Here is a 15,933-nt window from a genome sequence, read left to right on the forward strand (position 1 = left end):
ATTGCTGGCCAGCATTTCTTGGCCTTGAAACATGACCACCATATGTGATAAAAAGTCACAAGAATTTCTCTACATTTCCAACATGTTCTATCTTTATTTTTATACATTTTAGCTATTTTCACTGGTGTAAAATAGCATTTTATAATATGAAGTCGAAGGCTTTCATGGCCAGCATCCATAGTTTTTTGTGGGTTTTTCAGGCTATGTGGCCATGTTCTAGAAGAGTTTATTCCTGACAGTTTGCCAGCATCTTGGCATCTTCAGAGAAAATGGTGACATAGCCCGAAAAACTCACAAAAAACCATTTTATAAATTTTCTCTTAGGTTATACCATAATGTAAATTTTATATTTTTTCCATGATTTCCCCAGTGTTCTAAACTGATAGGGTAGCCTATGTTTTGAGCCTATTTTATCATCCCCTCTTTGTTTCTTGTTCTGTTCAGAAGTAATTTATAAAATTTTGTAATTTTGTGGTTATTTCCCCCCATAGCTATCTCTTCCAATTCTTATTTCTCCAACTCAAAACCTTCTAATTTCTTATCCATCCTGTATCTTTCATGTAACTGCCAATACAAAGAAACCCACTGTCATTCTAACCCATCTTTTTAAAATTTGTCACTGGTTTTAAACTTGCAATTATTTCCACATATTTTAATGAGGTCTCTATTTTTTAAAAAAATCTTTTCATTTGGGGCCCTGCATAAAGACCCTCATGAGGTGACACTTATAATGGAATCCTTGAACAAAATCTCGTTTATATTTGGACTATGGTTTCAGTGGCATTCCCACACTGAATGATACCCATTGCAGGACTTCTGGAGAGCGGGATGTCCGGTTCCGAACTTCTAGTAGGGTTTCTGGGGCAGAGGTGCCTGAAAAAGGCCCCCGTGGAGCCTGGGTGCCTGAACAAGCCCCTGCAGGGCCTGGGCACCAGCAAAAGCCCCTCCACATGGCCTGGGTGCTGAGAAAAGTCCCTCCACGGAGCCTTGATGCCGGGAAAAGCCCCTCTGTGGGAGCTGAGAAAGTCCCCTCCATGGGGCCTGGGGGCCTGTAAAAGCCTTTGCGGAGCCCAAACAGCACCCGAGGGGAGAAGGGACCCAACCTGGTGTCACCTCCCCTTCTTGGGTGTCCAGCCCTTCTGGTGTGGTTCACACCCCTTCCCAGTGACGTTGCTGCATGGCTTTATACTGTTTTAAATGGTTTTATTCCTTTTGAATATTTATTATAATATTTCTTAAAAATCTGTGAGCTGCCTTGGGTCCCTTCTGGGAGAAAGGCAGCATACAAATTATATATATACTGTATATACACACACACAAATATACACACACATACATATTTAACAGCACTTTTCTTATATAATGATCTTTAAGCTATTTATCTATTTTATGCATGTCGTACCATATGTGCATCTGCCAAGGATTTAAGGTCTGAACCTTCTAAGTTAAGTTAGGGCTGAAACAGATGGCCGTATAGAGGCAGCTTGATGTTGCCCCTTCGAGTATTGGATCGGGGCAACAGCAACCACACGCTGTGGCCCCGATCTGGCTTTTTTCTAGCGCAAAACAAAGTGGCAAAATGTGTAAACGCTGCACCGCCGGAGTGCTGAAAAGCTGCCGCTGTGTAAATGGCCAGGTGGCTTCACAGTGTCTTCCTGCCGGCTTGGAGGCATGCATTGTGTGGACGCCATGCCCCCAAAGTCACCGGGAAGCTGGCGTGTTTTGCTGGTCTGTTCTGGCCCTAAATTTTCAGTTTTATCCATCTCACAATCAAATGGTACAAATGGTATATCATTAAATCCACTAATCTCATGATATAGTTTTAAATCAGAGAGATTCAAACATCCTCTATCTCTAACATCTTGGTTCCCCCCATCTCAGCCTCAGTTTCTTCCCCATCCATACAATTTTTGATAGTTTTGTTCCATTAAACAAATGGTATATCATTAAAAATTATGGATAGATATTGGAACAAGAACATAATTTACCATCTGTACATTCTAAAACAACAAAGACAAAACACCAGAGCTTTTATTCCTATAATTAATAAGAATTACCTGGACTTCCAGGAGTGCCAGGGAACCCTGAAATTCCTGTGTCCCCTTTATCACCAGGTGGTCCAGAAGGCCCAACTCCTGGCGGACCAGGAAAGCCTTTCTCCCCATGAGCTCCTGGGAAACCACTTGTCCCTGGGGGGCCACGGTCTCCTTTCAGCCCAATGGTTCCCTGATTTTAGGAAAACAAGAAAGTAATAATTTCTTCAACATACACCAGGCAAAAAACTGCAATTCCCTAGAGCCAATAAATATTTTTCCATTAGTTTAACTCTAACAAATATAAAGTTCATTAATTTCTCAGTGAATGTGTAAACATATGGAATCATTTAAAATAGCCTGATGTATACCTGAGGTTATGCAACATAAGCCAGGGTGGAAAGCTCAGTCACCACTACAGTATTCAGCTATTCGCCACTAGAATGGATTATGTACAATCATTCTTAAAGGTTTGAAAACTGGCTCAGCATGAAACCAATATGTTTCAAGAGCAACAAGAGGAAGACAAGAATTGAGAAGTCTAACTTCTCACCCACGAACAGGAAAAAATCAAAGTAATTTCAGCATCGATATTACCATCAATGACAAAGCAAAAATCACCATAAACCTGATTTATTAGAATTTTATGAAACTCATGAATCTGATTTTTAAATGTGTTTGATATAAAATAAAGACGTGGTTAGAGTGTTGGACTGGGATTTGGAGATCCAGTATCAAGTCCCTACAGAGCCATGAAACTCACTGTGTGACCTTGAGCTGCCTACTATCTCTTGGCTTGATTTCCCTTGAAGGATTGTTGTAAGGGTAAAGTGGGTAGAAGAAGAGCCATTCACACCCTATTTAGTTCACTGGAAGAATGGTGGGGCAGAAATGCAAAAATAAATAAGCAAATAAATACTTTTCTTCAAATAATTTTTTTTCTTTCATAAAGCAACTTAAGTATTTCAGTGCAGTAACAATTACACATACAGCCTGCATTACCTAAGCAGGAATTAAAACTACCATAGATCCAATTAAGAAATCCTATGTTTGTGAGCATCTAATTATTAATTTCACTATTAGGCAGGTTAACACACCATAATTGAAAGTGCTGGTCATGAACTACAAAGCCCTATATGGCTTAAGTCCAGACTGTATGAAAGACCCTATATCTCTACACCCGCCAGGGGAGGGCTTTCTCTTGGTCCCACTACCTTCACTAGTTGTAATCCCGCTTCAATCCACTTGGGAGAGACAGGAAAATACAAATAAATATTATTATTATTATTATTATTATTATTATTATTATTATCATCACCACCATCACAGGCTCATTTGGTAAAGACATGAGAGAGAGCCTTCAATGGATACTCCCACTCTCTGGAATTCCCTTCCATGGGAAGCTCTTGTTTCATTAGCAGGCAACAACGTTTTTGCTTAAGCAGGCTTTTAATGTATAAGCAGAGAGTCTTCTTATTGGGATATGCGTTTGTTTATTTTTTTAAACCTTTGTAAGTATTTTAAATTATTTTGTACTGTTTTAATGTGATGATGCTCGTTTTGTTTTTTTTAAATTGTTTTGTTTTTAATTGATTCTTTACGTCAGCCACCTTGGTCCCACTCAGGGAGAAAGGCAGCACACAAATTAAATAAATAAATAAATGAGCAAACAGCAATAGAAGTTAAGAGGTTCCCCCCACATTATTATAGGGCCTAAGCAGACAGGCTAAGCCCAGGCCAGTGTGGCAACAATGCCTGCCCATCACCATGCCATGAAGCTACTGCCACTGCATGCCCCTTACTTATCTCTGTGGTTGCATCTTAAGATTTCTGTTGTGGCCCATAAGAGTGGAAATGAGACGCCTGGTGACACCCATGTGTGTCACAAGCTGTGATGGGGATCTTTAGAGCCAGTGTGATGGTGGAGGCAGGTAAGGGGTGCACAGGACTGTGTGGTGTGCTGGCTGTCATCATGCAACAGTGGGTCCTTTTGCCCCAGGCTAAGGCCCCTTTGGGCTGGGATCAGTTTGGAACTGTTGGATCGGCATCTAGCAGATCCCAGATTCCAATACCAGAAGTAATTCCAATACCAGAAGTAAAAGAACAAGGATAAAATTGTTCAGATCTGCAGAATGGTAATATGGTGGAATGATTTTGTACTCTGCCTATCTCTTCATTTTATATATAGGCAGTTTCCTTGCTCTTCAAGTTTGATCTCTACTGATTTTGGACGGGGTACTTTTAAAACATGATTTTCAGTTGCTATCATGTATAAAGAAAGGTTTGTGGAAGATGGACAGCAGATTTGACAGGTGAAGGAAACCCTGCAGAATATGAATAATTTTAAATAGAGTATAGGCATCTGTTAAATGATGGGACAAAGGAAACAGAGTATGACATCATTTTTTAGATTAGAATGGGAAGAATTTAAAGTCAAATAAAATGTGAGGCAGATGCATAAAAAATCTTGGTTGCTACACCTGTTCCTGACAGCTGAGGAAACATTTTAAATCTTTCACATGTGCAAATATTTGTCATTGAATTTACATATAAGAGCATCCTAGTGAAGGAGAATTCTGTCATACAGCTTTGCCATCAGATCTGAGTAAGTGCAGAGAATGCACAAATATCATATGACACAATAAAATACTTTAAAATCTATTTTATAAAATGTACTGGGGGTAAACAAGTACCTACCGATGCACCTTTAGGTCCTGGAGCACCTGGCAAACCATCACGCCCCGGATTTCCGTCTCTCCCAGGGAAGCCTGGAGTTCCAGGGAAGCCAGTATCTCCTTTTTCTCCTTTTAAATCAGAGTCAAGGAAGACGTCTCCAGGTTCTCCTTTTGCTCCTGGATTTCCAATCAATCCAGGCAAACCTGGTGGTCCCTAAAATTGTATGAAGTTACAGCATCATTAAATGCCTTATAAAATATTATTGGGGGAGGGGGAACAGTCAGAGAAACTAAACCAAAAGGCCTCAGGTTTCAGAACTGGATAGACAAATGGAAATAAGGAATTACCAGGGTTAATCATATTCCAGATTTTGGCACCATGGTAATGAAAAACTACTGGGCCTATAAACCACAGAAAGCAAAAATAATCAACACTTGGCACTAAGTCATAATTCAATCCCATTAGCAAAAAGCACGTTCTCTTTCAATTCTTACTTGATGTCAGGTTTCACTTGATCAATAAACATCCTGATTTTTAATTTGTTTCAGATCATTGAAAAATACAAGGAACATTTGGCTGAAATTAATCATAATAAAATATGTACTAAATAATTCTCTTTTACATGCTGACAAAGCAGCTTCAGTTAAATTTTTATTGTGTTGGTAGTTGAATGAAGAAAGAGGCAATGTGTTGTAGTTCTTTGGGTGTTGGACTAGGATTCTGAAGACTAGGGTTCGAATTTCTGGTTATCGGGTCAGTTTTTCTGCCTCATAGGGAAGCAAAGGCAATCACTCCTTCTAAACAAATCTCACCAAGAAAACCCCAAAATAGTAGTAGCACGTACCTTTCTATACCGCTTATCAGTGCACTTATGCACTCCCTAAGAGGTTTACAATGTGTAAGCTAATTTCCCCCTACAAACTGGGTACTTGTTTTAGCGACCTCAGAAGGATGCCCCTGGCTGCTGTTAAACTCACAACCTTGTGGTTTGTGACTGAATGGCTGCAGTACAGGCATTTAAGCACTGTGCCACCAGGGCTCTTAGGTTCACCTTTGGGTTACTATAAGTCGGAAATGACCTGAAGGCACACAACAACAAAGTTAAAAGAAGTTTCAAAAAGAGGAAGATCATAGAGACAATGCTTATTGATCAAGGAAACCAACTTCATGTAAGTGAATAATTATGTACGGAGATACTTTTTCCTGACTGTGGTGACACTGCTTATTCAATAAATAAAACTGCAGGACATTTTGCTAAAATATGTTTTATCTATAGTATTGACCATGATTCTTTGAGAAGATGCCTTCACTGAAAAATCATGCACCAAAATGTCATATGGTAGCAAAACAAAACTTTTATTATAAATAATAGAATAAAGGTTTTATCCCTTTCACCATTGGACTGTTTTTCTTCCTTCATTCATCTGTAGTAATAAATGTAATATTTATGAGTCTCTGTGTTGTTGTCATTGTTGTTAACTGCCCTTGAGTAAACCCCAACTCATAGTGTCCCTGTGAATGAGACATCTCCAAGACTTCCTGTCCTCCACTGCTCTGGTTAGGTCCTGCAGATTCAGGCACATTACGTCCATCCATATGGCCAGCATTCTTACTCATTTCTACTGCCTTCCACCTTCCCTAGCATTATCAGCTTTTCTAGCAAGTCATGCCTTCCCATGATATGGCCAAAGTAAGACAGCTTTAGTTCCATCATCTTGGCTTCCAGGTAGAGTTCAGGTTTAATCTGGACCCATTTATTTGTCTTTTGAGCTGTCCATGGGATCCTCAGCACTCTTCTCCAGCATCAGATCTCAAATGCTTGATTTTCTTTCTTTCAGATCTCTTTACTTTCAGCAATCACATCAGTACATGGTGATGGGGAATATAATGTCTTGGAGAATTCTAACTTTTGTACTCAGTTGTCTATCTTTACACGTTAGGATCTTATCTAGTTCTTTCATGGCTGCCCTTCCCATTCCTAGTCTTTTCCTGATTTCTTGGCTGCAGTCTCTATTCTGGTCAATGTTTGATCCAAGGTACGGGAACTCTTTTACTATTGCAATTTCCTCATTGTCTAGACTGAACTCATGTAGCTCCTCCATGGTTATTATTTTTGTTACATTTATGTTCAGCAGTAAGCCTACCTTTGCATTTCTTCTTTGACCTTACTAAATAATTGTTTCAAGTCTATGATATTTTCCACTAGTATCATCTGCATATCTTAGATTGCTGATCCTTCCACCTATCTTCTCTCCTCCTTCTTCTGAGTTCAGGCCTGCTCTTCATATGATATTTTCTGCATGCAGATTGGACAGGTAGGGTGATAGGATGCATCCTTATCTGGCCCCTTTGTCGACTGAGAACCTATGCATGTGGCAGCTATAATTAATCACAGTTCAAAATTCAATAGAGCGTTTTTGGTTGTACCTCAAATTATTGGAATCACTTTAAAATTAAACATTTTGGTCTGCTATAATTCATCAGATAATACAGTTGGCCCTCCTTATCCATGGATTTTTTATCCATGGATTCAAGCATCCGTGGCTTGAAAATATTCAAAAAAAGTATAAATTCCAAATAGCAAACCTTGATTTTGCATTTTATTCAAGGGGCACCATTTAGCTATGCCATTGTAGTTCATGGGACTTGGGCATCCATGGATTTTGGTATCCACGGGGGGGGGGGGGGTGTCCTTGGAACCAAACCCCAGTGGATAACAAGGACCCACTGTATTTTTATTTAACAGGCTAGAAAACAGGAGGAGGATCTGCAAGCCACCACTGCTAAAATTCTGGAAACCAAAGAGGATGGAAATAGTGAAGACCATTCTCTGAGATACTTGAGGTATAAGTAAGGTAAGGGGGCAGGTGTCCCTACGGACATCTTTGGGGTTTTTTGTCATGGACTTAGGCAGTGTCAGTCATTTAATACTAAAATAAACAGTTTCAATATTGTACTTTGAGTTCATTTACTGAAGATGGTATACTATGAAACTGACTGATTACTGTTATGAAGGCATTTTGCATGATATGTTTAAAACATTATGAAGTCTGGGATGATTTACTTACTACCACTCCTGGAATGCCATCAAATCCAGGACGACCTCTGTCGCCTTTAGCACCTGGAGGTCCTGGAATACCTTTTTGAGAAATAGGAAAAAAATTATAAAAATTATATATGAACTTTTAAATAAATGTTTTTGTGGCATTTGCTCTTTTACAAAGATTATCCATCTTTAAAAAAAATGTTCCCAGAAGTATACTGATGAAAAAAGAGAGCCTTAAATGTTTACTGACATCTTTACTAATATATTTTATTAACATTATTAATATGTTCAGTAACATTGTAAATACTGTACATCTGGCATTAACACAATTATATATATATATATATATATATATATATATATATATATATAATTTTTCCTTCTTTTAGTGTTGTATTCCAATTTATCACGATAGAAGTGTAGCAGAGTAGCAATGGGAAAACTTTTATCAGTATTCACAGTGATCAACGGTGTCAAAGGCTGCAGACAGATCAAGAAGGATGAGAACAGAGTAAAGGCCATTAGCCTTGGCCTGTAAAAGGTCATTGGAGATCTTAGTGAGAGCTGTCTTTGTGGAATGCCTTGGGCGGAAACCAGACTGAAAGGGATCGAGGATGGAGTTGGCTTCAAGAAACTCAAAACAGCGAGAATAAACAACCCGTTCCAAAACCTTATAAAGAAAGGGGAGAAGAGAAATTGGACGATAGCTAGACAGAGAGGAGGGGTCAAGAGAAGTTTTTTTCAGAATTGGGGAAATGAGAGCATGTTTGAAGTCCGACGGGAAGGAGCCTGTAGAGAGAGAGAGATCGAAGATATGGAGAAGCGAGGGGAGAAAAGAAGGAGCTATAGAGATTAGAAGACGAGTAGGACTTGGGTCAAGAGAACAAGTTGCAGGTTTGGAAGAGTTCAGAAGTGTATTACAATTACTATACTTTCTGGGGACAAGAAGGATGGATCAGAGGAAAATGGGGACTTCTTATTGTTTATAGGAAACTAGAGAGCATATTACCAATCTTTCAGGAATTATCACTCTATCAGAAGAAGGCAGGACTGAATTCACATGATTCTGGAGAAAAGACATCTCATTTGTCCAGACCAAATCAGAAAGAGAAAGTACTTACTAAATAAACAAATAAATAAATAAATAAATAAATACCATTAAAGCACATGACTTCAACTAAAGCAATATCCCAAAAGATAATATATTAGTATTGCCAATGAAAGGTATGCAATCATCATCTAAAAGGACAATAATTGGACAATAGACACCAGAATTGTTTGATGGCTTTAGGAGTTTTTGTACAAAGTAACATGATAAATGGAATGATAGGAATACAGTAGAAATCTTGGAGGAGTGCTTCCTCTCAAGGAACTTAAGTGCTTCTTGTACATTTTACCTGGTTCCCCTGGATTCCCCTGAGGGCCTGGAGATCCAGGAAGGCCAGCTGCATCACAGGCAAAACAGAGTTCACCTTTTTCACCTGTATTAAAAATGGAGATATGTAAACAGATTCTCTTAACACTTTCTACAAACCAAACTATACCTAGGGTTGCCATATCCCGCCTGTGGGTGGTCCCGCATGGTCCCGCTCCCGGGATTTCCCCCGCCCCCGGGCTGAGGGGAAGATTCCCTCCCCGCTTGGGCTCCGCCACCGCCGCAGCGAGGCCGGGGCCCAGGCTGCGAAGGAAAGCCTCCCTGAAGGGAGGATTCCCTCCCTGCTTGGGCTCTGCCGCCGCCGCAGCGAGGCCGGGGCCCAGGCTGCGAGGGAAAGCCTCCCTGAAGGGAGGATTCCCTCCCCACTTGGGCTCCGCCGCCGCTGCAGCAAGGCCGGGGCCCAGGCCGCGAGGGAAAGCCTCCCTGAAGGGAGAATTCCCTCTCCGCTTGGGCTCCGCTGCCGCTGCAGCGAGGCCAGGGCCCAGGCCGGGAGGGAAAGCCTCCCCTTAGCGAGGCTCCTATTCAAATGTAGGACACACAAAAAGTGCCCTACATTTCAAAATTTTGTCCTACATTTGTCCCGGTTTGGAGCTTAATTCAAGCTTTGTGTCCCAAGTAACATGATATTTTCTTCAACTTTCATAACTGTTACTAGAGGTTCTAAGAATCCAGAATCAGCAATTCTCCATCACTCAGCTTCATAGCTGAGACTGACCCCTCCCAACAAAATCAATAGCTAAATCCCCTTAGTTAGACTACTCCTCCCCTTAGCCAAAAGCCCGCGCAGAAAACCCCACCTTTTTCTCACCAGTCCTCATCCTCCATCACTCCCCCCTCGCCTTCTATCCCCCTTAGCTGAAAGCTGCATACCAAGCCTCTGAGAGCAAGGCCTTCAATGACACCAGATAAGCACCACCTGGCTCTACTGAACACTACTAAGCCCTATCTGCAACAGCCTAGCCAAAGCATATCCCAACCCCCATTATCCACACCAATGATACATCTGATAGAATACATCAGGATTCAAACATAGACTTAAGTCTATGAAAGCTCAGTTAGTCCCAAAGGTTCTACAAGATGTGAAGTCGAAGGCTTTAATGGCCAGCATCCATAGAATCATAGAGTTGGAAGAGACTGCACGGGCCATCCAGTCCAACCCCCTGCCATGCAGGAAATCACAATCAAAGCATCACCGACAGATGGCCATCTAGCCTCTGCTTAAAGACCTCCAAGGAAGGAGACTCCACTACATTCCAAGGGAGTGTGTTCCACTGTCGAACAGCCCTTACTGTCAGGAAGTTCTTCCTAATGTTGAGGTGGAATCTCTTTTCCTGTAGCTTGCATCCATTGTTCCGGGTCCTGTTCTCTGGAGCAGCAGAAAACAAGTTTGCTCCCTCATCAATATGACATCCTTTCAAATATTTAAACAGGGCTATCATATCATCTCTTAACCTTTTCTTCTCCAGGCTAAATATCCCCAGCTTCCCGAGTCATTCCTCATAGGGCATGGTTTCCAGACCTCTCACCATTTTAGTCGCCCTCCTCTGGACACACTCCAGTTTCTCAATGTCCTTTTTGAATTGTGGTGCCCAGAACTGGACACAATATTCCAGGTGGGGCCTGACCAGAGCAGAATACAGTGGCACTATTAGTTCTCTTGATCTAGACACTATACTTTTATTGATGCAGCCTAAAATTGCATTGGCCTTTTTAGCTGCTGCATTACATTGTTGACTCATGTTCAACTTGTGGTCTACTTGGACTCCAAGATCCCTTTCACATGTAGTTTCATTCAGCCAGGTGTCCCCCATCCTATATCTGTGCATTTTATTTTTCTGCCCTATGGGCAGTACCTTACATTTCTCCGTGTTGAATTTCATTTTGTTAGCTTTGGCCCAGCTTTCTAGTCTATTCAGGTCATTTTGAATGTTGATCCTGTCCTCTGGAGTATTAGCTATTCCTCCTAATTTGGTGTCATCTGCAGATTTGATAAGTATGCTCCCAATTCTGTCATCCAGGTCATTGATAAAGATGTTGAATAACACTGGGCCCAGGACAGAGCCCTGTGGGACCCCACTGGTCACTTCTCTCCAGGATGAAAAAGTGCCATTGTTGAGCACCCTTTGGGTTTGGCTGGTCAACCATTTACAAATCCATGTAACAGTTACTTTGTCTAGCCCACATTTTACAAGCTTGTTTGCAAGAATGTCATGGGAAACCTTGTCAAAGGCCTTACTGAAATCAAGATATACTACATCCACAGCATTCCCTTCATCTACCAAGCTCGTAATTTTATCAAAAAAAGAGATTAGATTTGTCTGGCATGACTTGTTTCTCTGAAACCCATGTTGACTTTTTGTGATTATAGCATTGCCTTCTAGATGTTCACAGACTCTCTGTTTAATGATCTGCTCCAGAATCTTTCCTGGTAGTGATGTCAGACTAACTGGCCGATAATTGTTGGGATCCTCTTTTTTCCCTTTTTTGAAGATGGGGACAACGTTTGCCCTCCTCCAGTCTGCTGGGATTTCTCCTGTTTTCCAGGAGTTTTCAAATATGATTGCCAATGGCTCCGATATTACATTTGCCAGTTCTTTTAGTACCCTCGGATGTAGTTTATCTGGTCCCGGAGACTTAAATTCATTTAGATTAACAAGGTATTCTTCTACTATCTCTTTACTTATTCTGTGCTGAAATTCCCCTATTCTGTCTTTTGCTCCATTATCCTCAGGTTGAGCACCCTTTTCCTTTTCTGAGAAGACTGAGGCAAAGAAGGTGTTGAGGAATTCTGCCTTTTCTCTGTCCCCTGTTAGCATTTTGCCATCTTTTCCACGCAGTGGCCCTCCCATTTCTTTCTTCTTCCTTTTGCTGCGGACATATAAAAAAAAATCCCTTTTTATTCTTTTTAACCTCTCTAGCAAGCCTGAGTTCATTCTGCGATTTAGCTTTTCTGACTTTACCCCTACACATGCCTGCTATTTCTTTGAATTCCTTTTTTGTGACTTTCCTCTTTTTCCATTTCTTATACATATTCCGTTTCAAACTTAGCTCATTTGAAAGTTCCTTAGTCATCTATCCTGGTTTCTTGAGACATCTCCCATTTTTCTTTCTCACTGGAACTGTTTGAAATTGTGCCTTCGGTATCTCCCTTTTGAGAAACTCCCATCCGTCCTGAACTCCCTTCCCTTTTAGTATTTCTTACCACGGGATCACCCTCAATACTTCTCTAAGTTTACTGCAATCCGCTGTCCTGAAGTCTAGAATGCGTGTTTGACTATGCCTAGCTTCTCCTTTTCATTGTATAACAAACTCCAGGAGAACATGGTCACTTCCACCTAAGGATCCCACCACTTGTACCCCATTAACCAAGTCATCCTTGTTGGTTAGGATCAGATCTAAAATAGCTGACCCCCTTGTTGCCTCTTCCACCCTTTGGACCATGAAATTGTCTTCCAGGCAAGTGAGGAATTTGCAGACCTTGAGGATTTTGCTGAGTTTGACTTCCAGCAAATATCAGGATAGTTGAAATCGCCCATCACTACTACATCTCTCTTTTCTGAATGTGTGGCCATCTGTTCTAGAAAGATATCATTCAATTCCTCAGTCTGACTTGGGAGTCTGTAGTAGACTCCCACTGTAACATCCATGTTGTTTCCCTGCCCTTTATTTTTTATCCAGATGCTCTCCACCTGGCTTCCATGATTGATGCCCTGGATCTCTTCACTGGTGTAAATATCTCTGACATATAGTGCTATTCCTCCTCCTTTCCTGTTTGGCCTGTTTCTCTTGAAAAGGTTATACCCCTCTATTTCCACACTCCAATCATGAGACTCGTCCCACTAGGTTTCAGTGATGCCTATTATATCATATTTGCTTTGTTGTACTAGGGAGTTTGAGTTCATCTTGCTTATTTCCCATGCTCTGTGCATTAGTGTAGAGACATCGCAGACCACAGGTCCCATTTACTTGCTGCTTGTGCAAGTTTTTTTTGCCTCCCACTGTTGGGTCCTTGCACTTTTTTTCTTGTTTCCTCTATGTCTGTTTGACTATTTTCTCCAGCCCTTTCACCTTGCTTAATATTGTCTCCCTTCCCCACGGAACTCAGTTTAAAGCCCTCCTGATCAAGTTCTTGAGACTATTGGCAAAAACATTTCTTCCAACTGGTGTGAGATGCAACCCATCTGTTGCAAGAAGTCCCTCCTCATGGAACTGCAGCCCTTGATCAAAGAATCCAAATCGTTCTCGGCGGCACCATCTGCGATGCCAGTTGTTCACATCTGCTATTTTCCTCATGCCCTTCAGAAGATGCCAGCCACAGATGCTGGCGAAACGTCAGGAAGAAACTCTTCTAGAACATGGCCACATAACCCAAAAAACCCACAAAAAACTATGTTCTACAAGATCTCTCTACATAATAAGTTATGTCCCTAAAGAATGAACAGTCTATATACATATGTACATATACATATGTGTGTATATACATAATAATTTGTTTGTATTTGTTAGTATGTTTATATTAATAAAATAGCTTAGAAAATTACTGAGCTGCCTGCTCATTTCCCCATATTACATATCCATTTTCCCATGTTAAATATCCTAAAATTCCAATTAAAAACTTAAGTGGAGGGTTGATATTAAATTTGCCTGTTTGGACAACACATGGATTGGGAGCCCAGATAACAAGAAGATAATAAGAGGGAGATCTAAACAGAGATGGGTTAATTGGCAAATGGCAATAATCCCTCAGTCTAAAGATACAGGGGTGGGGAACCATGCTTGTCTCTACATTTGGTGTGGGCACTGGATAGGGTAAAATGATATTATGATTATGCATTTATTGTTTCTAATTAGAAGTTGTCATCTTTGTGCAATTACTTGGATGAAGGGTGACTTTGTAATGCAGTGAAGGAGGATAGTGACACTGGGAGAATGTCTGTTGGTGCTCCTAAGGCCCCATACAGACTGCCAAAATAAAGCTGCTTCGGGGCACTTTGGAGGTATGCTGTTTAAATGATGCACGTGTCTTAAGAGTCAGAAAGCTGCACAAAGCTGCGTTCAAGTCCTTAAGACTGGATCGTGGCTTTGGCGTAACTTCCGGACTCTTAGGACCCATGCATCGTTTAAACAGCATACCTCCAAAGTGCCTCGAAGCAGCTTTATTTTGGCCTGTCTGTATGGGGCCCACGTCATCCCTTGATTAAGAGGGCATCTCTTTTTTGTTTCCTTTTTTCCTGTGGTTTGTAAGATCACAACAAAATTTCTGCTAATAATCTGCTGTTGTTGTTATTGTGTGCTTTCATGTTGTTTCTGATATATGTAGACCTTAAGGCAAACCTATCATGGGTTTTCTGGGGATGAGAATGTGTGATTTGCCCACGGTTTCCATGGCTGAGTAAAAATCGAACCCTGATCTCCAGAGTCATAGTTCAACATGCAAACAATTACATCATGCTGGTTTATGTTCTATGTTGATACAAATAACTATATGGAATAACAGGATCATATGATTACTCCACTCTACACTTTTTAGCAGTGAATATTACTTCCTGTGTATTTCTGTTCTGCTGAACCAGGAGAAGAAGCTTCTAAATTTTATTCACTATCTCAATAAGAGAGGTTGTCCTCTCAGACTGGATTGACTGTTAAATATACTTTATTTCTAAGATTGTTGCCATGAGGCAAACTGAAAGAGAAAACTAGAAAAGTGGAACACATGGCCTTCATACCAGCCTACATGTATATGGCCAAGGCTCTTGAGTTATATATGTGTCCCAATATACAGATTAATCACATGGTATAAGAGAACAGGAATACTTATAAGTAATTCTTAAGTAGCAACTATTTTGTGCAGAATTAATCTCCTCAAAAGAGTGCCTGTTATAGAGTGAATGTCTGTTCTGAGTGGCCTTGCAAGTGCCATCCAACGTACAATATAAAGTCTGGTGGTATGGATATCTCCCTTGCAGAAAGTGCTGTGATGCCAACATGAAGCTACTTCTCCTGGGACTTTTATGTATCAGAGGAGCCCAGAGAATACCTAAAGCCAAAGTGAGCATTACCTTTTTCTCCTCTTTCTCCTGAGAAGCCATGTTGACCAGGGAGGCCTGGTGAGCCTGGCTCACCAGGCTCACCAGGCTGGCACTCCAGAATTCCATCTGCAATTTGGAAAAGGAAAGAATAGAGAACATTATTTATAAAGGTCATCCTAGTCATAAGAAATTTAAGACAGTGATATCGCTTACTATAAATAAGAGTGTGTGGTACATTGGAACCATGCAGATATGCTGTTTGTTGAAGGCTGGTTCGCATAGTAATCTTCTTTTGCATGGAAGCAATCTGAACAATTTGCAGAACTGCATCCATATGGAGAAATCCAATATATACATTAGTAGATCACATATAAGTTTGTGTCATCTGCTTGGAATGGGGTGGTTTGAAAAATAGATGTTACGTACAGTGTTGCCAATTTCCAGGGAATTCCCCGGAATCCGGGGAATTGAATTAATTTCTTTCTGGGGATTTTGACTGAATAATAATAATAATAATAATAATAATAAATATTGGGGAATTCCGGGGATTTTGATAAAACATTCAGGGGAATATCTTCGAGGCTTGTTGGCAACACTAGTGACGTAGCAGAAATTGCTACTTGTTGCATTTGTGATTAGCACATTCACATGTGTTGCTTCTCCATGAAATTAGGAACATTCATGTGACTGCAGATGAAGGAAGGATGTCTCCAT

At 40.7% G+C, this 15,933-nt stretch overlaps 1 protein-coding gene across 2 annotated transcripts in view; it reads right to left on the minus strand.

Moving 5' to 3' along the window:
- Positions 1-15,933, minus strand: part of LOC149313402 (uncharacterized) — a 162,781-nt gene that overhangs the window by 69,591 nt on the left and 77,257 nt on the right. For both annotated transcript variants that reach the window (XM_089519048.1, XM_089519050.1), the window contains 5 exons: positions 15,250-15,345; positions 9,153-9,236; positions 7,778-7,848; positions 4,731-4,922; positions 2,058-2,226 (listed from right to left, as the gene is read on the minus strand). In XM_089519048.1, the coding sequence (XP_089375174.1) occupies positions 2,058-2,226; positions 4,731-4,922; positions 7,778-7,848; positions 9,153-9,236; positions 15,250-15,345 (612 nt within the window). The remainder of the gene's footprint in view (positions 1-2,057; positions 2,227-4,730; positions 4,923-7,777; positions 7,849-9,152; positions 9,237-15,249; positions 15,346-15,933) is intronic.

Source organism: Sceloporus occidentalis, unplaced genomic scaffold (genome assembly GCF_023333645.1).
Source record: "Sceloporus occidentalis isolate IW3139 unplaced genomic scaffold, rSceOcc1.0.p SCAF_4, whole genome shotgun sequence".
NCBI lineage: Eukaryota > Metazoa > Chordata > Lepidosauria > Squamata > Phrynosomatidae > Sceloporus > Sceloporus occidentalis.